The sequence below is a fragment of the Mastomys coucha genome, unplaced genomic scaffold, assembly GCF_008632895.1.
Source record: "Mastomys coucha isolate ucsf_1 unplaced genomic scaffold, UCSF_Mcou_1 pScaffold22, whole genome shotgun sequence".
NCBI lineage: Eukaryota > Metazoa > Chordata > Mammalia > Rodentia > Muridae > Mastomys > Mastomys coucha.
The window spans coordinates 105,349,058-105,371,228 of NW_022196905.1; the positions used below are offsets into that span (position 1 = coordinate 105,349,058).

At 51.1% G+C, this 22,171-nt stretch overlaps 1 protein-coding gene across 4 annotated transcripts; it reads right to left on the minus strand.

The window, feature by feature from the left end:
* Positions 1-3,371: 3,371 nt before the first annotated feature.
* Asphd2 (aspartate beta-hydroxylase domain containing 2) lies at positions 3,372-12,597 on the minus strand. 4 transcript variants are annotated; one of them, XM_031337413.1, is made up of 4 exons: positions 12,468-12,597; positions 8,867-9,964; positions 4,521-4,634; positions 3,372-3,788 (listed from the first exon to the last, which is right to left on the minus strand). In XM_031337413.1, the coding sequence occupies exons 2-4, from the start codon at positions 9,672-9,674 to the stop codon at positions 3,679-3,681; spliced, it is 1,032 nt and encodes a 343-aa protein (XP_031193273.1). In that variant the 5' UTR covers positions 9,675-9,964; positions 12,468-12,597; the 3' UTR covers positions 3,372-3,678. The 4 variants fall into 4 exon arrangements, with proteins under 4 accessions (XP_031193273.1, XP_031193275.1, XP_031193274.1 ...); XM_031337415.1 differs by lacking the exon at positions 12,468-12,597 and adding an exon at positions 11,208-12,451; XM_031337414.1 differs by lacking the exon at positions 12,468-12,597 and adding an exon at positions 10,636-11,033.
* Between the last annotated feature and the right edge of the window lie 9,574 nt (positions 12,598-22,171).

Sequence of the window (22,171 nt, forward strand, 5' to 3'; positions counted from 1 at the left end):
CCACCCCCACTCCCTCTCAGCTTGCTCAGTGTCTTTGTCTGTTTGCTAAAGCCTAGATGCTGGCCCTCCTGGCACCCCAGAAAAAGGCATTCTGGGAGCGTCGAGGACATCAGCTGTTTGGGGCCTCAGTACCAAGGTGGGGCCTGGGCATGTGGCCACTCCTTAGGAGATCAGCAGGGCACAGGCCCCAGCAGGACATCCAAATCTGAACCCTTGAGTCCCTGTGGTGTAGCTCTCCCCACGCCTTAAGCAGCCTCAAGATGACTACAGTGTATCACATCCCAGGAAGCTTTGAGTCTTTGCTGAGGAGAAACAAAAAGGGCAGGCACCCCCAGCACAGCCGCTGGAGTGGAAGCTCAGGCCTCACATATGCTAGGTTCTACTACTGAACTCTGTCTCTCATTCTCTCTCTTCCCCTCTCTCTCCCCCCCTCATTCTCTCTCTTTCTCCCTCTCTTCCCGCCTCTCTCTCAAGTGTGTTTTCACTCTGATGGTATGGCTCCATGGTAGAGCCCCTCCCTAGAATCCCCTAGCAAGAGACTAGGCATAGCTCAGTGGCAGAGCACTGGCCTAGGATGCACCAGCCAGGGACTAGGAGGTAGCTGAATGGTGGACTGGCTCCTAGAATCCTATCAGCAGGTGTAACTCAGCAGTAATGTTTGCCCAGCATGCATGTAGCCCTGAATTCCATCCCCAGCCGTGCCCCAAACCAAAGGAAAACCCCTCAGCAGTCACCACAAACTTGAGGTCAGCTCCCATGTGGGAAGTGGGGTTTTGGAGAGAAGTAGGAGGGAGGTGGCCAGAAGTCTTCTGGGAAGGTGGTGGGAAGTGACCAGTCCCATATGTGCACCTCCTGCCACCTAGCACCACAGTCAGCCTGAGTGTGTCCACGGCCATCTGTCAGCGGCTCTACGTGGCCTCATTCTGTCCCCATTCACTGTGTTTACATCTGGTGAGCAGCAGTCAGCTGAGGAGCAAATGTCGGGGAAGCCTGCCGGCAGTGGTGGCTGCAACAGAGCGGAGATCCTTAGGAAAGCCTCGGCCCCCAGCCTACACGCAATGACGTGTGTGTGTGTGTGTGTGTGTGTGTGTGTGTGTGTGCGTGTGTGTGTGTGTGTGCGCGCGCGCGCGCGCGTGCGCGCGCCTGCACAGGCCCTCTTCATCCTCGGAATGCTGACATCATACTGCCTGATGGAAAAGCCAGGTTAAGTTTATGAAGCAAGCAGAAGACCCATGCCAAGGACAAAGACTGAGTGGGTTGGGACTTCCTGGTGGCTCAGGACAGAAAGCAACACTCAAACGTGGCTCAGGAATCAGTGCAGCGTCTTTGCCTACGGAGCCTAACAATCAACAGGCAGGTCTGGCTTCAAGCAGAGCTGCATCAGGATGCAGACGGACTCCACAAGTGGGGCCGGCCAGCCTCCTGTGGTTCCTGCATGGGTTTCTTAGCTGTCTCTTGCTCAATGGTCCTAGCACAAGAATTGGGTGCTGCATCCAACCGTGACTTAACAGGATGGGAATTCAGGAGACTGGTTGGTCAGGACCTGGTCAGGGGTCCAGCCCTCATATGGAGACTTGCCAGGCCTTAAAGCCACAGGCTGGGAGTGGGCTGTTAGGGTTTTATGTGGGGCTCAGTGGTAGTGTGTTTGGCTAGCATGTGCAAGACCCTAAGTTCCATCCCCAGCACTGAAAACAAACACAAGCAACCCAGGGCCCAGGAGTCTGCGCTTCCTCTGTCCCTTCTTGGTAATTTGTGGCTTTGCTATGCAGAGGGATCCCACACCTGTCCAGCACCTGTTTGTTCTGTGACAGGTCCTATCTGCAGGGAACCAAGATCAGGGGAGGGGACATGGCTTTCTGGTAGTGAGTGGCAGGGGAGTGAATTCCAGGAGCTGAGCCCGAGTCCACCTTTCCTGAAGACATTTTTTCTTCAAGAAAATGTAAGGATTTGTTGTTCTTACAATACAAATATTGTCCATTTTAACATTTGAGCTGACTTAACATCACAGAGACCTGCTGCCTGGTCCTACCCACACTTCCATACCGTACCTGGTGGGGGTGGAACCAGGGCCTCAGGTCCGCTAGGTCAGCGCTCCACTCTGAGGTACATCCTGCTCCTTTCTGTTAGGACAGCCACATGTCCTTACCCACTGTTGACCATGGCCCCGGTCATCTCTGGGATGCCACTCGGGAATCAAAAGCCACAGGTTCTCACTGCCTTCTCTCACAAGCTACCTGACCACATTGCTTGTCAGCAAAGCCCTTTATTTACTCCCTGTTCCCTACCCATGTCCTTGGTGTGTGGTGGGAGACAGTCAGGATAGGTAGGAATCATGTACTCTGAGGGGCTCTGCTGAGACCCCGAGTGCAAAAGCTCCAAAGCCTGATGTTTCCCTCCCTAACTCTGAGCAAAAGAATGTTCTGGGTGCTTTTCCCTCCATTGTGAACTGACATCACCTTCTAGAGGTGACTGGGTTTGCATTTGGACCTGACATCAGACCTATACCTAAGGCAGTCCTCTCTGTCCTGCTCTGGACCATGCCCATGGGCCGCCACTCCCAGTGTATCCTGAGAGTATCTAGCTGACTACGTTCTCCCAACAGCTGGACTCAGGGCCTCTGGCTGGCCTTCACTTTCGAAACAGAACTGCGTGTCTTCTCTGGAGACTGAAGAATCAGCGCCATGTCTGTGGATCTGGGATCTGGAGCTGCCTCTGGTGTCATCACACCCGTGGGCTCCGGTCGTCATGTTGACAGACATGGAGATAATAACCCTTTGCTGCCTCTGAGTCTAGTGTGTGAAAGTTTATACACAGGTATAATAGATGTCAATTCTTAAGAAACAGATTGCAAAGCATGATGGACAGACACTCCGGTCACATGGTCGGTGGCAGAGGTTCAGCCCAGCATGCTTCCTGCCAATCTTGTGGGCTCGAAACCGCAGCAGCAGCAGCTTATGTCAGGCCTGGCTCGGCAGTAGGCTTCTGTAGGCAGTGAGCTAAGTGGACCTCTGTTCTGTGGCTGACCTGAGAGCCCTCACTGGTCTTTGGCTCCGTAGGAAGCTGTGGTTAAAGAAAGGGCCCAGGTTGCCACCACCAGGGCTCTGATAGATTTTGGGGTCTGTCAGTGATAATGACGGATTCCCTGGGCCATGACTTATGTACCACCCTGTTGGTGTCTGGTAAGCCCATACTAAAGCCAACCAGGTACACAGGCTGCAGACTGTCTCTTGCTCTGTGACAGTGGAGGGTCCTTGGGACCCCAGCATCAGAGGCCAAGCTGTCTGGCTCAGTGGCTTCCCATCTGTGGTGTTGTTTTGTTTTGTTGTTTTTGTTCTCTCTTGAGACAGCTACAGAAGATTAAGATGATTACATTTAGACAAACAGCCATTTGGTTACTCTATTCCAGAACACAGAGAGGACACCAGGTAGCAAAGTGACACAGACAGGAGAGGCACAGAGCCTCTGGTCACAGCCAAAGGGACACACTAGTAGGCCAGAAGTCCCAGCAAATAGCCAAAAGGGGAAAGAAACCTAGGAAGTTCCCAGTAACCAAAGGAAAGACACCCCACCAGTGGCAGGAAGCCATTCACGCTTCCAGCACAGATCGGGGCACGGTCAGGGTGGGCAATCCCACAGTCCACCCATGCACTCAGCCTGGCTCCAGTCCAGGCAATATCTTCATCGTCCCGGAGCAAAGATGAAATCCAGGGCCTGACGTTCAGCAGCTGCCACGTTGGGGTGCCAGAGGTCCACCATGAAGACCACCCGTGGGCCATCCTCGGCAGAACCTGGGGAGGAAGAGCATAAAGGGGTCAGGTTAACCCTGGCACAACTCAGTGTGGCCTGAGCTGTAGGGGGAGCAGGCACAGGAAGACCACCCCTTCCAGGATGGTGAATGTTGGTGAGGCCTCCCAGGCCTTGGAGCAAGGAGGGGGAAGGAAACTGTGGTGGTTTGAAAATGCTTGGCCCAGGGAGTGGCATGATTTGGAGGTGTGGGCCTGTTGGAGTGGGTGTGGACCTGTTGGAGTGGGTGTCGCCTCGCTGAAGTGGGTGTGGCCTCGCGGGAGTGGGTGTGGCCTCGCTGGAGTGGGTGTGGCCTCGCTGGAGTGGGTGTGGTCTTGCTGGAGTAGGCGTGTCGCTGTGGGTATGGGCTTTAAGACTCCCCTCCTAGCTGCCTGGAAGCCAATCTTCTAGAATTCTCAGTTTCTCCTGCACCATGACTGTCTGGACACAGGGTAGTGAGACTGTCAGAGTAGACACAGTCTGGGTGCTGTTCTCCCAACCCACAGAACATCTGACACAGAGAGTGAGCCTGACTGTGACGATGACCTTTAGGTCATGATGGCTGAAGTTGACTTATCACCTGTAGTTCCCACGTGGAGACACTACATGGGAAGGTAAAACAGGAGGCTTAGGACTTCCTGGTAAGTTTCGTCTGGTACTCTAACACTTCTCTTTAAAACGTCATCTAATAACTACAAAGCAAGCAGGTGGGGACGCTCTGGGGAGGCAGCGCCTACCTTCATGGAATGCTGTATGCAGGAAGGAGTCATCAAAGAGTAGGCATCGGCCTTCCGCCCAGCACTGGGGCTCACCCCCCACCACCAGCTCGCAGCCATTGGGAGTCTTCAGACCTTAGGAAAAAACACAGGATTGAGCCAGGCAGAGGTGGCGCACACCTTTAATCCCAGCACATGGGAGACAGAGGTTGGCAGTTCAAGGCTAGCCTGGTCTACAGAGTGAGTTCCAGGACAGCCAGGGCTACACAGAGAAAGCCAGTCTTGAAAAACCAAAAAAAAAAAAAAAAAAAAAAAAAAAACCCAAACCAAACAAAAAAACTAAACAAACAAAAAACAAAACAAAACAAACAAAAAAAAAAACCCACAGGATTGAGGGTGAAGATGCCCAGGTTTCAAGGTTGCTAGAAGAGAGAGCTGGGCTGTTCTGAAGAGCACACAAAATCTTCCATCTTCCACGCACTCCCCTGGAGTCCACATTGTGCACCTTCTGTGACCACCCTGAGACTAAGATTATCCTGAGATGGTGGTGCTAGGGATCCTTGGAGAGCAGGTCATGACTGGAAGAGGGTGCCACACCTACTGTGCTGGCTCGTCCTCTGTCAACCTGACTCACAAGCTAGGCTCATCTGAAAGGAGGGAACCTCATTTGAGAAAATGCCTTCATAAGATCCATTTGTAGAACATTTCCTTAGTGATTGATGGGGGAGAGCCCTGCCCATTGTGGGTGGAGCCATCCCAGGCTGGTGGTCCTGGGTTCTATAAGAAAGCAGGCTGAGCACGCCATGAGGAGCAATCCAATAAGCAGCACCCCTCCATGGCCCCTGCATCAGCTCCTGCCTCCAGGTTCCTGCCCTGACTTCCTCCAAAGATGAACAGCGATGTGGAAGTGTAACCCAAGTAGACCCTTTCCTCCACAACTTGCTTTTGGTCATGGTGTTTTATCACAGAAATAGTAACCCTGACTCAGAGGGTTACCTAGCAACTGTGAGCCTCAGCCTCACAGGGTTCCACCTTGGATCTCCAGCCTCAGGGCGATGAGAAGTACATCTCTGGGCATTATTTTGTTTATTCAGCTGGGGTCTCACTGTGTTGCTTGGGCTATCCTTGAACTCTCAAAATTCTCCTACCTGAACATCCCTGGTAAAGACACCACCACCTAGCTGTTTCTGTTCTTTTTGAACTTAAAACTTTGTGTTAGTGTTGTATGGGGTGTACAGATACCACATGTGAGCGAGCATTCAAGGACTACTTGCACGAGGTGGTTCTGTCCTTCCTCTGTGAGCCCGGGGAATCAAACTCAGCTCATCAGGCATGTAGGGTAAGTGCCTCACCCATTGAGCCACCTCCCCAGCCCCTTTCTGTCCAACAAGAGCCACCTCCACATGGAACTGTCCTCATAGCCCAACAGATAGGTTAGTCTTTCTAGGGACAGAGGATTGGTGAGGCCAGGCTGGCCTCCACCGAGGTCCTTAGCAAAATCCCTCCTTTGCTGGTTCCACTTGGTCTGGGTCCTAGACCTATTTGCTTACATGAATAGCTTGAGATTCTCATGACCCCAGGAACTCCTGATGCCTCATCCTGGGACCCACGGGAATCCAGAGATGCTGAGTTCAAACTGGCTTTATCCATGCAAAAGGCCCTACAGCAGGGCCTTACCAAAGGACAATTTCCTGCTGCATCCAAGGGGCATCAAAGACCCATTGAGGGGCTCTGCTGAGACCCCGAGTGCAAAAGCTCCGAAGCCTGATGCTTCCTTCTTCAACTCTGAGCAAAGAAAGGTTCTGGGTGCTTCTCCCTCCATTGTGGACTGACATCATCAAATTACCTTCTAGAGGTGCCTGGTTCCTTCAAGTTACTATCTGGCCTGAGGGAATGATCAAGACTACAGGGTGTGTACATCCTGCACATGCATGCACACACGTCATACTTGGTATGTGCACATCAGATATTAGCACCGTAGTCCAAGCCCAGATGTCCTGCTCCCAGCCTGCCTACTCAACAACCTGGATCTCTACCACATCAATGCCAAGGCATTCCCCTCCTCCACACCTCAAAGCCTTTGAACAGTGAGGTAGCTGAGGCTGCAGTTCAGTGCCTCGGCGCTTGCCCAGCATGCAGGAGACTCAGGTTCATCCCAGTGCCATGTAAATCAAAAGCTCCCACGAAGCAACACCTTTCAAAAGGAAATCTTTACTCCCATTGCCAACAGCCCCAGAGCTGCAGCCTGGCCTGAGTGTGCCATTTGCTCCCTCCTGGTCTGTCCTCCCCCATCCCTCCAGCTCTGTTTACAACCAGAGCTTTATTAACCAAAGCCCTCATGTGGATCAGAGCCTACCTGGAAGTAGGGATGGCCTCTGCCTGCCAAGAGCTCCACATGCACACTTACTTGTGCTCTGCAACAGCCTTGAAGGCTTTCAGGGCCTGCCCCTGGAGGATGGGTGAGGGACTGGGTCCAGACCTTCTGGCCTCCAGACCCTCTGCTCCACTGTTTCCTGGGGCAGAGGTTGTGCCTTACACAGGATTGTGTAGTCATGAGACCCACTGCCACACTCAGGATGAGACTGCCAGGCACTATGCCAAATGGCCACTTAGTGAGTTGTGTCCCCAAACTTCTCCACAGTACGGGTGCTGGGAGTCCATTTTGCAGAGAGGCAATGGAGACTCGGACCCTGCCCAGCCCACCCCTGCCCCCAGCTGCTCATGGATCTAGACTCCAGCTACGAGCTTCCACCCTGTCTTGCCTGCCTGTCAAATCCCCTCTGCAGCCACCCTCTGACACGGTTGCTTCTCAGCACCCACGTCTTCAGTCCAAACCTTACCTTACCTAGAATCCTCACCCAGAGAGCAGAGGGAGCAGAGCTGCTGGGCGGAGAGGGCGTGGGGGACTTAGCAACTGGCACAGGCTCCCTGTAAAGCACACCAGGGAACCCCACCACAGCCTGCACAGGACACTCATCCTCCACTTCCCCCATCTCCTGCAGCTAGCCAGCACCGCCTCTTACAGCTGCCGCCTAGCTCAGCATGCTTTGCTCGGGCATGTTCTCCAGTGAGGCAGTGCGTGGCCTCTGTCACCAGCTCCCTTCACCAGAAAGAAGGTGCCATGTACTTGTGAAGTCTGCTTCCACGCTCATAGCTCTGGTGACCACTCTGAGACACACTTCATCTCATCAGATCCCCAAGGGAGAACTTCTGCCACCAGATCTTTGGCTTCACTTTCTACTGAGGAAATGGAAGCTCCTCGATAGGAAGTGGGGGGGGGGGGGGGGAGCATGAGGGGGCGGGGCAGCCTGCTCAGTGTAGCATAGCTAGCTCATGGATAGGCTAGGTACAGAGGCAGCTCAGCTTCAGACTCAATTTGCATACCACGAACACAGTGCACAAGACTCCTGAGATTTGAATAGAGTGACCAGAATCCTGGGCACTATTTATCCCTGTGACGCTGAAAGTTAAAACATCTCTTAGCCTCCCTGGCACCATCAGGGACCTCTGTCATTACTAGAACCCTCATGGGTTCCGTGTCAGCCACCACAGAGCACAGCAGCCACCAGACAAACCTGGATACACAAACTTTAGGTCAGTTGTTGTGCTGACCACAGCCCAAGCCCTTGGCAGCCACACGTGGCCAGAAGCTTGTGTAATGGACAGGAAAGACTAAGAACACTGTTGCCACTTTCCCCACCAAAGTTCTTTCAGATAGAGCTTTTCCTGCCAGATGCTAGGGTTAGGTTGGTGTGAGGCCGGGTACTCAGGATCCATCTCCAGCACCACAGGAAAATGAACCAAAGTTTGAGAGGATACAAAGAAACAAGTTTCACCGGCTGCTCTAACACTTGTTTAAAGACTACCCCCGAGAAAAAGGTTTTTTCTAGGGCTGGGGATATGGCTCAGTTTTGTAAAGTGCTTTTGGTACAACCACCAGGACCTGAGTTGGAGCTTTGGCATGTGAACCGGCTATCCACTGTGGCACATATTGTGGACACAGGGCTGGGGAGTCAACGACAGAGAGAGACCCCTTGGGCTTGAGACTAACCAGTTTAACCTAACCAGTGAGCGCCAGGTCCCAGAGATCCTGTCAAAACAACAGTAGACTTCTGTGAAACAGTACTCCGGGTTGACCTCTGGCCCCAGCACATGCATGCATACAAGTGCACACAAATAATGTAGGCTAGCCCTTCAAAGTCTTGCCCCTTCTGCCTCAGCCTCTTGAGTGTCTGGACTGCAGGCGTGAGCCACCGCATCTAGCTGAATGCCTTCGGTACTCGGTCAAAGCACCCAAGAGGCAAAGGCACCTTTTTATATGGAGGCTTCCATGACCGTGCATGCTGGGACTGCGCCCCTCCACGTACCTAGGTGGCACCGGATGCGGATGTTTGTGGGTCCATAATGCTCCGTGATCACAGTCCCAGGACTCAGCACTGAGATGCAGGCGTTCCCGAAAACATTGTTCCCAATACAGGTCCGGAGGCTGCCGAGCAAGCGGTAAGTCCGTGGGCACTTCCTGCAGTTCCTGGGGACACAAACGCCCTGGCTGACAAAGTCAAAGGTGAACCACTCCCCGCTAGGGGTGCTGTTCACTTTCCACCCCTGGGGGAGGCTGCAGTTAGAGAAGGCTTTGTAGAGAGTCTCGAACTCGCAGAGGATGGCCTGGAAGTTCCGCTCCAACAGTTCCACGTCGTGCTTCTGGGCGTCCCGGGAGAAGTAGGGCGTAGTGGGGAGGTCAGGTAGGAAGAAGACCTCGGGCTTCTGGATGGAGGGCTGGCTGCTGAGGTAGCGGCCCTGCTCCCGGATGCCCTTGTGGATGCGGCCCATGCCGGACCACGAGTACCGCTTGGCGTATTCCTGCAGGTTGTGGTAGAGCTTCTGGTTGAGGCCTTCGTGATGCGTGCAGCGCGCACACTCCGGTGACTGGCAGTACATGGATCCATTCTGCAGCCCGTTGACATCCACGCCCTGTAGGAGGGAGTTGACGGACACGTGGGGGCGGGGCTGCTCGCGGCCCACGTGGTAGCAGTACCACACAAACAGGACGAGCAGGCAGGCCACACTGACCACGGCTGTGCCGTCGCAGTCCCGCACGGACTGGATACCGGTGGCAATGCAGTCCCTCAGGCCATCCAGAGACCAGCTCCAGGCCACCAGCCACTCCAGCCACATCTTGAGGGACTCGGTGCTCTAAGGAAGCTGGCTCAGATGGTCAGTCCTCTGGGCGTCTCCAGGGCACCCACAGCATGCAGGTTAGCAGGAGGCAGAAGGAGTGGCCGCGGCAGGGGGAGGCATGGCTGCCACTGTCCTTCGGTTCCTGCCAAGGGCTCCATTGATGAACAGTGAGGCCTGCCAACTGGGCTCACTAGGAAAAGTCACCGCAGTGGGGTGGAGGGCGATGCCTTATGTCCCATTAGCAAATGCAGTCAGTCACCGTGAAAAGGTTTTCATGATGTCCAAACCTGGGATGGAGACCAGAGAGCAGCAACGTGAATGTTAAGACTCAAAAAAGCCTAAGAGTCCCGGGAAGATGGAGGTCCAGCCTCAAACAGGAGAGGGCTTATCACATTCCCCCTCCTCTTCCCAAGCACCCTGTAAGTCAGGCTAATATCACGTCAGAAATGCAAGTGGGTGCCCTGGGGTGACCCCTGTGGCAGGGGTAGGTCTCTCTCTCTCTCTCTGCAGCTCAGCTGGGAGGTGACCTAGTGGCCTCGCCTGCAGGGTTATGGAAAGGGAAGCCTTCTAAGCCCCCTGACTCCGTTTCCCACCTCTGAGAGCTGCTGACGTTGCTATGCCGGCCGTCCTGCTTAGGAAACGTGGATCCGGAATCACTGTAAACATGATACAAGCCTGATTGTGCCCTCCCTCCCCGAGCATCCCCCAGTTTCTCTGCAACACTCCATTCTCCAAGATGGTACAAACAGTCGGGTCTATGTTCTCCTGAAAGCACCATCACCTGGGGGAGCACCACTGGGAGCACTTCAGTGTTCCTCCCTCTTCTCATTGGGGAGGAAGGAGACAATAACAATACTTGTCACTCTACTGCCTGGACCAGTCAGGTCTTGGAAATCTGCAGTATAGCAGGAGAAGTTAAACACCCAAACTAGACATGGGCTAGACCAGTTGTACACACCTGCCTCTGCAGGGCACTTCCACTCTCTAAGCTCCAGTGTTTTCATCCATGGGCTGGCTGAAGATAATGTCACGATAAATTCTCAGTGTGTGATCAACAGGCAAATCAAAGGTGGAGAGTGTCCCAAGGCTCCCACCCCAAGCAGAAGGCAAAGGCTGAAGCAACCTGACTTGGGGAGGTGTCCACTCCTGGAGTCAAAGAAAACTGTTGGTGCTCATTCCTCACCTACCGGCACCATCCCGGTGTCGGCTGAATAAAGAATCACTTGACTATAATGTTTAGGAAGTCAAAAACACACACACTGAATATTCATGGGAACTCTTATGCTTCTAGGAAAAGTACAGGAACAGGGAGAGAGAAGTCAGCCTCTTCTCAAGATGCAGAGTCGGTGTTAAGCTTGACACCTGCCCTCCTCCATGGGTGATACCATCGGCCAGGCTGTTTCCTCTTTAGGGAAAGGGGGAAAGCCCCAGAAAGGTGTCTTTTTTTTTTTTTTTTTTTTTTTTTTTTTTTTTTGCACTTGCTCTTCAAGACAGCCCGGGTTCCCAAGATTCTGTGTGAGACTCTCTCACCTGGTGTTCATACTCTGAGAAAACTGTAACTCTAAAACTGCCTTCTTCAGCCAGGTTTCCTTGGATGCCCCAAGACGGAGTAGGTGATAATAACTGACTCGAGTTCCCACCAACCTGCTCATGTCAAAAGCAGAGACAAAAACACCCGGTGGGCGGGTAGGAGAGCTCTCCACCGCCAGCCCTTCCCCTCCTCAGAACAGCCTCGCGTCCTTGTCCCGACCAAGCAGACAAGAGCCCTCCCTAAGGCAGAGCAGTAAACAGTCCTCAAGGAGAGACCCTAACCTCTCCACGTGACCAAACCCAGCACTAAGAGAGGGAACTGGGACCTGCCACTCACTTAGAGCCCCAGGAGGCTGGTGGCCTCTATGCCCAGGGAGGGACACAAGCCCAGAGCTGACTTGTGACAAAGAACAAACAAACTCTGGTATTGGTAGAGTGTGTGGCAGCAGGACAATAGGTAGACACACACACTCCTGGCTCTCTTCACAGATCGGTTCCCATCAGGGCCGGGGCATCATGCAGCCCCGCACCTCAGATCTCAAAGATCAGCCGGCTCTTGGGAATAAAGGCCAAATTCAAGTCCAATCAAAGATAACTTCTGATGTGAGGAATGCCTGGGGAGACAGTCTCCACTTGACCCAGTTAACCCGGATCAGATGACCAGCTCAGGAGGCTTTCTGATGATAAAGAGCCCGGGTCACCCTGAGGTGAAGCCAGGAGACCCCTGAAAGCCCCGCTAGGTACAGCACACCACAGGAGATTATATCCTCCTGCTTGCTATCCTCTCTACCAGGAGAGCAGAGAGCTGTCCGGAGACAAACCCTCCCCTCTAGGAACCTTCCCTCCTCACCGTCTCCCGCCAGTGTCACACAGGCCCCGGAGAGAGTACAACAGGAGAGAGGTCAGAAAGATGCGTTAACGCAGGTAGTCAGGGAGGAGATGGTGAGGTGAGGGTTACCTGGAAAAGTGGGAAGGAGGTCTAGGGCGCGTGACAATTCACGGGACAGGGAGGTGGGTCAAAGTGGGTGATGCTGAGGAGGATGGGGGACCAGGGGAAAAGGCGAAGGAGGAAGCTGGAAAGAGAGGAGGAGGGGGAGGAGAGAACGTGGGGGTGATGCTGCGCTGCGCGGTACAGCCCGAGTGGCACCCAGCACGCAGCCGGTGCTAGGCGACCGCGGGCCCTGGGCCGGCCCGGGATGCGGGCGCGGGCGCCCCTAGCATCGTCCTCCGCAGCCCCGCAGCCCCGGAGACGCCGCTTACCTGCGCGGGCGGCTGCGGGGACCCGGGCGACGCCACTGCCCTAGGGACGCGGTCGCCCCCTGCCGCGCCCGCAGCCGCCGCCCGGCCGGAGCCGCGAGCCCCGCCGAGCCGGTGCCGCCCGCGCTGCGCTCCGCCGCCCCGAGGACCACAACTCCCACAATGCCGCGCGCGCCTGGCGGCGGGGAGGGGGCGGCGGGGCGGGGCGGGACCCCCGGCGCGTGCACCTGCCGCGCGTGCCCGCGGGGGGCTCCGCGCGTCCCGCCCCGCCGCGCGCCGAGTGCGCGCATCAGGTCCGGGGGCTTCGCTTTTCAGTCGTCCTGGTTCCTGCTCGGTCCTCCCTCCCTCCTGCACCCCTTCTGCTCGGTTCTCCCTTCCGCATCTCCTCCCTTCGGTGTCCTTCCCCTGGCCCCTCTTGCCTGTGATGGATCCCACACACACTTCTGAGGCCCCGCGGACACGTGGGGTGAAATTGCAAATGGAACAGCCTGGAAGATCTGCGGTTCCGGGCCCCGCCTGGGCGCTGCCGACTGGAGCTGTTGCAGACCTGGCGCCTGCCCACAGGGAGGCTCAGTCTAGCTAGCCACGGCCAGTTCTGCCCAGTTCACTGGAGGAAAAGGGGCTGCTCAGCTTGGCCTGGGGACACCGCGTTGCGAGCGCCCAGGGAAGCGTGGGCTCCGAGGAACAGTGCATGGGCGTTCTGGGAGCGTGGGGTGGGATGCCTGCCCACAGCCCATCTGTGCCTGTCCTCGAACTTACTGCTTCCAATCCCAGCATGCATCTCTGTCCTGGCCTGGAATCCTCTTTTTTGTCCAGGATCCACCTCGAATCTGTCCCAGACACCCCCCTTGCCCCATGTCCTTCACCCAAGCTTGCACTTCTACAGTTGGTGATCTTCGAGAACCCACCTCCCTCACTCAGGACCCCTGTTTCCCGGCTTAGAACCCACTCCATGCCCTGAGAGTCCCCCACCTCAGTCCCTTAAACCCTTGTTACAACTCCAGAAGTAGAATTGCATCCCCCTCCCCCCCACCACCACGTTTTATTTTAATACAGTGACTCAAAACGTGTTCATTGGTTCAGGAGGTTCTTTTGCAGAACGCCACGAAGACACCTGACAGAAACCGCTGGAGGTGGAAAAGCTCATCTGGGCTCACGGATCAAAGGTTTTCAAGTCCGTTATGGCAGAAAACACATGGAGGGATGGTACACCTGTAAGCGTGTGATCTAGGCTCAGGAAATTGAGGCAAAAACAGGGTCAGTCTGTCTTTCAAAACCCACCTCTCTTGCCTACTTCTGCAACCAGACCCACCTTCCCCAGGCTCCAGGGCCTCCGCAAACGGTGCAGTAGGCCGAGAACAAATGGTCAGACCATGAGTATGACTTACATAGGAGCATTCACAGTTGAGAGCCTGTAAAATGCACCAAGGGTGGGTGCTGGTAAGGGTGGGTGCTGAACGCGGGCTGACTATGGAGGGCTGCTTGCTGAAGGCACCCCTGCTCCATCTGAGGAACTGCGCTCAATGGCTAGAGAAAGAAGGGGGCTTGTGTCCTGCTTCACATTTAGAAAGTTGCCCAAATTTAGCCTCGTCCAAGGCACTTATGCATAAAGAACATTGTCTTTCACACGGTCGTCCGTATGCGTTCCATTCCCGGACTACACCATCTGCAGTGCATTACGAATTAATCCTGTCGATGAACCTTGTAATTATCTGTGAGCACTGTGATTACTGGGCTCCGGGTTTGTTAAGCGTGTTTATTTGTTCGGTGGCCAGATTACTGACACGACTCTGCTAACCTCTCTGGCCCTTTCATCTTTTTTTAATTGCGGAGAGTCTCAGAAGATGAAAATCACTCCAATCTCTGTCGAGCTCCAACGGCCTTAGTAGGTGAGTTCTGCCAGAAAAGAGTGTCCAGGACTTGCAGAGGCGACTCTAGGGTGAGAGCCGTGGACACACTGCCACTGTGCCACCCGAAGGGCAGAGACTAGGACTCAATATGTCTAAATTGCCTGCCTTCAGCTCGGCTGCCATGGTACTCTCCTCCTTCCTGTCTTGTTGAGGGTGGCTATTGCAGCCCATGCAGACTGCACAGGCCATCATTACACCACCGTATGACCTTTTGGACCACCCAACTCCTTCCTTTTGCAGATGCTGTGTGTGTGTATACATGTATGTATGTACATGTGTGCAGTGTATATGTGTGCATGTATGTGTGTATGTAGTGTGTGTATGTGTGTGGTGTGTATGTATGTGTGTATATGTGTATATATGTGTGTGCATGTGTGTATTGTGTATGTGTACACATGTGTGCTGTGTGTGTATGTGATGTGTGTATATATGTGTGTATGTGAGTGCATGTTTGCATTGTGTATGTGTGCATATATGCGTACATGTGTATGTGTGTATGTATGTATGTGTGTGGTGTGTGTGCATATGTGTGCATGTATGTGTGCAAGGTATGTGTATGTATGTGTATGTGTATATTCATGTATGTATGTGAGCATGTGTTTGTATTGTGTATATGCGCATGTATATGTACATGTGTATGGGTGTGTATGTGTGTGTGCATACAAGTATTGTGTATGTGTGTACATGTGTATGTGTGTGCATGTTTATGTGTGTGATGTGTGTATGCTTGTGTATGTATATGAGTGCGTTTTTATATTGTGTATGTGTGCATGTATGTGCACATGTGTATGTGTGTGGTGTGTATATGTATATGTGTGTATAGTATGTGTGTGTGTTTATATGTGAAGGACTTGGAATGGAGAGCAGAGGGAGCATCTGCATCTTCCACAGTGTCTAATTTAGCTTGCTTTTACATAGAGCTTTGCTCTGTAGCCCAGGCTACAGCTCAGGCTGTCAGGCATGGTGGTGCAAGTCCTTATGCACTGAGCCATCTCATCTGTCCTACTGACAGTTTAAAAATCTATCCTGTGATCATAAATAGACAGAAAACAATTTTGACAAAATTCAACACCTAAGAACTCAGGGCAAAGTAGGAGTGAAAGAAGATGACTGTGAGCATGCATGTGTAAGTGCATGCCTGAGCGTGCATGCATGCATGTGTGCATGCATATGTGCATGTGTGTGCATGTGTGCACATGTATGAGGATAAGTGCATGCCCGAGTGTGCATATGTGTATGTGAGTGTGTATGTGTGTACACATGCACACGCACGTACGCATGCATGAAGAGAGAGACCTGGGTCCCAGCATAATGTACTTTTCACATAGTGGCTAGAAGTTATGAAAGGTTAACACCCTTTGCTCTGAATACATTTTCAGAGAAGGGTATATATTCAAGAACGTTCCTTGCTTTTTTAAAAAAGTTTTTCTTTAAGACTTATTTATTTATTTTATGTATGTGAGTGCACTATCACCATCTCCAGACACACCAGAAGAGGGCATCAGATCCCATTACAGATGGTTGTGAGCCATCATGTGGTTGCTGGGAATTGAACTCAGGACCTCTGCAAGAACAGCCAGAGCTCTTAACCACTGAACCATCTCTCCAACCCCATTCCTTGCATTTTTTACATAGAAAAAAAAATCACTGCAGTGAGCTTTCAAGGAGAGAAAACCAAATCCATAAAGAGGAAAACTGGCGGCACACCCCAGAGACAACCGCATCTGCCTAGAAATATCTTCCAAGTGTCATGTCTGTAATTGCATGAGGCTGAGGCAGGAGGATTGCCACAGGTTTAAGGTCAGCCGCGAATACATAGTTGAGTTAGAACAAATTTTGTATTGGTGTGTACTGCAGTATAAAGAATAAAATATGTTGTAATATTATTAACAAGAATATTTTGTGAGACCCATCAATACAAATTCAGATTGGCAGTTATTGCTAAGCAATAAAAGAGGCAAAGGTAGCAAGCACATTTGGGGTGCAAGGGCTGAGAAGGCAGCTCACTGAGTAAGTGTACCTACATAAAAGCATGATCTGAATTCAGATCCCCAGAAGTCACATGGAAGCCTAGGCATGGCTGTGTGTGAGCCTGTGAACTCCACATTCCAGGGGCAGAGACAAGATTATTTCTAGGGCTCTCTGGCCATCAGCCTAACTCTAGCTTCAGAGGGAGACTCTGTCTCAAGGGAATGAGTACACAGCAGGGTACTCCTCTGCCCTTCATGATTGCGTGCACACATGTATTTACACGCATACACACATGTGCACACATGTACACACACGTACACAAATACATGCATACACACATGCACACACATACACACATGCGCACGCACATACACCCATACACGCAGCACACTCACACATGTACTCTTCAAAAAATATCAAAGCCAAGGCAGGAGAAATGGCTCAATAGTTAAAAGTACTGGCTGTACCTGCAGAGGACCTGGGTCCAATTCCCAACACCTACATGTCAGCTCACGTGTAACTTCAGTTCCAGGGGATCTGACACTCTCTTTTGGCCTCCATAGGTACCAGGCATGTATGTGGTGCACATACATACATGCAGGTAAATATTCACACACATAAATAACTACAACTTTAAAAAGTTGTTTTTGTTTTTGTTTTTTGTTTTTTCAAGACAGGGTTTCTCTGTGTAGCCCTGGCTGTCCTGGAGCTCACTCTGTAGACCAGGCTGGCCTCAAACTCAGAAATCCACCTGCCTCTGCCTCCCAAGTGCTGGGATTAAAGGCGTGCGCCACCACTGCCCGGCTTAAAAAAAGTTTTTAAAAATACCAAATCTATGAAGCAAAATGTTAAGATCTGATAGAGGTGAGCCGCGACGAAATGCTACAGGTGAAAAAGGCTTAACCTGACTAGGGAGAGCAAGTGTTTGAAAGTTTGGGTTGTGCTTTTCTAACATGGCGTGAGTGATTTGAAGCGCAGGAGAGGTCATTTCAATGTGGTTCAACTTGAGGTTTCTGGTAATAACTTTGGGGGGTTCTGTGGACTTCCTCTGTGGAGCTGCTTTCTGTCAGTTTTATTTACCATTGTGTGTTTGTGTGCACGTGTGTGTGTGTGTGTGTGTGTGTGTGTGTGTGTGTGTGTGTCTGTGTCTGTGTTTTGGAGTCTTCTGGGAGGCATACCTAGGCAAGTCTGGGAGAATGTTTTCAGATTTATTAACTGAGGAATGAAGAGCTGCCGTGGGTACTGTGGCAGATTGTAGTTCCTGAGCTAGATCTTTGGTCACAAGAATGAGAGAAGTAACTAACACAGGAGATAAGTTAAGAGACCACCGGCTCCCCTCTAAGGCCCCAGATGAATGGGAACCTCCACTCAGAGAAGTCAGAGCCCAGCATTCTAGGAGATGCATTTGCAACTCTCCAAATGGGTCTTGCACTGGATGGTGGCGTTCATCTAGTTGGCATGGACACCCAGGGCATTCTGTCCAGAAAACAGAGCCACAAGCAGGTGTTCCAAAATGAACACGTTCCAAGAATGGTCAAAATCACCCCACACTAATCCAATAATGTGCTGCTGACATCCATTTAGCATTTGAACTTCCTGCTTATGGCGTAAATTGTGGGGCCAGACATGCGGCAGCCAGGACCTGCTTCCAGATGCTGGGATAACTGAATTACCCAGAACCTCTCTGCAAAGCCTGTTTGTTTTGGCCACTGCCTGTCACTGGGTCAGCCTGACTCGCTTCCTCATTACTCTTACTGGGTCACTGTGTTACCATCTGAATGTGGAAAGACCAGACTTGGTTCCAAGCTGATGGAGCTTCTTGGAAGGTCGTGAAATCTTAAGGAGGATGTCCTTGCTGGAGTCAGCCTTGAGGTTTGCAGTGCAGACCCTCTCCCCATCTGCTGTTTTCTGCTTCCCTGAGTTATAAGGAGGTGAGGAACCCCAGTCACATAACCCTGGCGCCTGAACTGTTTGCTACCACATCTTCCTAATGTGCCATGTGCCATGCCTCCATTCTGCCACACTGATAACAAAACTAACCAGTGTGATCTGCTCCCTCTGTGTCTGTAAGGTGCCTCGGAACAGCTTTGGGCAAGTGGTGGGAGGTGATATATGGGTTCTTGAGGTGGTAGTGTTAAAAGGGAGTGGGGATTTTGCTTCCTATGCTTGGTTGATGGCCTCAAAAGTGATTAATGTAGGTCTCTGGGGGAAATTATGTTAGTTTCTGTGAGAGTAGAGTGTTATAAAAAGAACAAGCCTGGTCTCTAACTCTTTCTGGCTTTCTATGTTGTCCTGTAATGTAGTACCTGCTTCTTGTTCCCATTCCCACACTGGTACATGCTTCGATGAAGTCCAGAATCTGTCAGAAGTCAGACACAAAGGGCTGCCTAATCACACACTCTCAGCTTCAAAAACAGAGACACACATTCTTTATTGTTTATACAGTATTCAACTTTGGGCATTTTGTGATAACACATCAAACTGACTGGCAGGTTAGGCACAAAGGATAAAGTGCACGCTCCTGGGCTGGAGAGGTGGCTCAGTGGTTAAGAGCACTGACTGCTCTTCCAGAGGTCCTGAGTTCAATTCCCAGAAACCACGTGGTGGCTCACAACCATCTGTAATGGGATCGGATGCCCTCTTCTGGTGTGTCTGAAGATATTTATTGTGTACTCATATACATAAAATAAATAAATAGTTCCTTAAAAAAAAAAGTGCACGCCCCTAATGTCTCTTACATGGGAAAAGAAAGATGGGTTCGAGTCTGAAATGATCTTCGAGAGAATCAGCCTTGAGCCAAGCCTGATGTAGGATTCACTCTTGTCTTGATGACACGCTTTGTTCCCATGAGAACTTCTTATGGGAGCAGACTTGGACCAAATACAGGCTTCTGTTTATACATCCAGCTGCGGTGATGTTGATGCTATTGGGCTTGGACTGGGGAGTTCCCTCAGGTGTCAAAGTGCTAGTGTGAAGACCTCAGTTTGATCCCAGAACCCACCTTAAAAAAGAAACAAACAGACCCAAGGATAGAGGCATATAACTATAATCCCAGCCGTGGAGAAATGGAGACAGACATCCTGGACAGCTAGTCTAACCTAACCAGCAAGCTCCAGGCCAATGAGACACTGTCTCAAAAACAAGGCAGACAGCTCTTGAAGAAAGACAGCCAAGGTCATCCGTGGCTTCCATACACACGTGTACACCCCCCCCACACACACACATATACAAACATGCACCATACATGGGTAAATTATTGATAGCCTGTGACTGGATGTACCAGGCACCAAACTGGATGCGTACAAATGAGGAACAGCTATGTTACAGACTGATCAGTATTTGGCCCCAGCAGAAGTAACAAGAAATAATAGAGGTCTTTTTATTTATTCTTTTGTTTTTTTTTGGAGACAGTGTCTCTCTATGTAACCATGGCTGGCTCGGAGCTCACTGTATAGATCAGAATGGCTTTGAATTCCACTTGGCAGCCTCAAGGCTTAGATTGAAGGTGTACATCATACCAGGCACATGCATAGGATTCCCAAAGGAGACAGGCTTGCTCCAGTCCTCAGCCAACCTTTCCATTCCCCAGCAGAAGAGGATTCTACTTCTAAACTCTGGAAAGCTCCCTGACTACTCACTAAGCACACCAGATACACAACATCAATGGAATGTAGGCCAGCACTGTGGAACTCAGCACCAGGGGGGCTGTAATGTAGTCTTCAGAGAGATTTTCAAAGAAATCAGCGTTTTAAAAAACACCTCTTGTGTGTGCCTGTCTGTGTGTTGAATCTATGTGTGTTTCTGTATGTGTCTCTGTGTGTTTAAATCTCTACGTGTGTCTGTGTGTGTGAGTCTATGTGAGTCTGTGTGTGTGTGAATGTTTGTGTGTGGAGTGGGAGGAGCTAGAGGCTGACCTCAGGTATCTTTCTCTACTACTCCGTCTACTTTAATATTTCTTCATTTTTGAGAATTTCATATATGTACTCAATGAAACATGATATCTAATCCCATTTTCTCCTCCAGCTCTCCCTTACAGCTCCCCAACACATCTTTCTCCCAAATATCTTTCTTTTTTTTTTATGATAATATTAAGGTGATTTTATATTTTAATTTTTCCTCATTAATGAATTAATTTTACTTTAAAAACATATAAATTAAATAATTATAAATTAAATAATAATAAATTTAAAATAAAACAATTTTAATATTATTTATTTATTTATTATTTTTTAAATGACCCAATAAGTCCAGTTAGTACTGCCCATGGGTGTGAGGCATCCACTGGAGTGTGGGAAACTCACTCATGGCCACGATTTCAAAAAAGGATGGTTCTCCTTCACCTCACTGCCAAATACCTCAGGAAGGGCTGGGGCCTGGAGGTCACCAGCCAAGACACACTGGAACATCAGCTGACTTGATCTTGAAGGGGAACATAGCTGCTTTGATTTCTGAGTGCAACTGCTGGGTCAAGTTAAGAAGACGGTGCTCCACAGTCCATCCCCTCCTCTGGCTCCTACATTCTTTCTGCGACGTTTCCCTGTTTCCCAAGCCTTGGTCATGGTGGTTGTAGATGTGATGTTCCATCTAGTGCTGAGTCTCATATTCTTAGTGCTTTGACCAGGCACGCATCTCAGCATCCACTGCTGCTCTCTGCACAAAGGCCCTTCTCGATCAAGGTCACAGTTGTAGACGTAAACACTTACAATGTATCCTAGTTTGGTTTCTGTTTCTGTGATACACATCACAAACAGAAACAACTTGAAAAGGAAAGGTTTTACTTCAGTTTACAAGTGTCCATTCATCCTCCAGGGAAGTCAAAGCAAGGACTCTAGACAGGAGCATGGAGCAGGAAGAGTGATGCTTATGTGCTTGCTCAGTATTCTTTCTTAGAGGAAACTGTCCAGGGGTGGCATCCTTCCAGCATCTCCACTTGGATGCTGAAGAGGAGAACGCCCACTGGTGTGTCCTCACAGTGAGCCTGCTGGGACATCAGGATGGTGAGGAGGACCAAGGGTCCTCCTTGGAGACACAGAAGAAGGTACCAGCTCACCATCTGGAACACATCAAGAATGTGGGATCCCTTCTTGGAGCGCCAGAAGCTGACTTTGCCGTCTTGTGGGTTTACTCAACCATTGCCAAACCCCTTTAACTTCTGGCCAGCAAGATGTCTGGCCAGCAGACATCAGGGTTCAGGAACCCTGGGGCCCAGAGCAAGGACAAACTTCAGCATCACTTCAGACCGTAAGCTTTCCAGGTGCTGACTTAGCACAGCCTGGACGGAGGATGAGGCGTCTTCCATTGGATGGCAGTCCCTGGAGATGTTTCCCCGATCTGCTGTTACTGGAGTCTGCAACTCTTGTGAAAGGTTTCCTGGAGCATGGCTCACCCAGTGCACATCCAGACGGAGGATTCTGCAGTGTAGGGCCAGGCCTGTAGCACCTCTCTCCTGCTGAGCTGCGGTTCAAGAAGTGTGTGTTTCCTTGAAGGAGGAGCCTGGGTGTCACAGACACCTTGCCTGGCTAGCTGGTTTGGCATACTGCAGGTAGGCAGAATTTCCTGGAATCCAGAGAGAAGGAAACAAGGAGAGGAAACAATTAAGTCCATGGAGAGAGATAGCGAGTACCCTGAGCACTGGCCACATTCCTAGATAGTTGAGCAAGGACTCACCTAGGTCGATGTTCTAAGCTGAGACCCTGGGAATAAATGCATATAAACAAACAAACAAACAAACAAACAAAAATGCATTTCTCATCAATCAACTTGGCTTTCCAACACCTGGGAGTTTGTAGAGGCCTCGAGTGGATGGATGGATAAATGGATGGATAG

Coding starts and splice junctions, on each gene's coding strand:
- Asphd2 (XM_031337413.1), bottom strand. CDS start 9,674: ATGTGGCTGGAGTGGCTGGTGGCCTGGAGCTGGTCTCTGGATGGCCTG. Junction 4,635..8,866: donor CCGCATCCGGTGCCACCTAG/GTACGTGGAGGG, acceptor TTTTTTCCTAAG/GTCTGAAGACTCCCAATGGC. Junction 3,789..4,520: donor GCATACAGCATTCCATGAAG/GTAGGCGCTGCC, acceptor CTTCCTCCCCAG/GTTCTGCCGAGGATGGCCCA.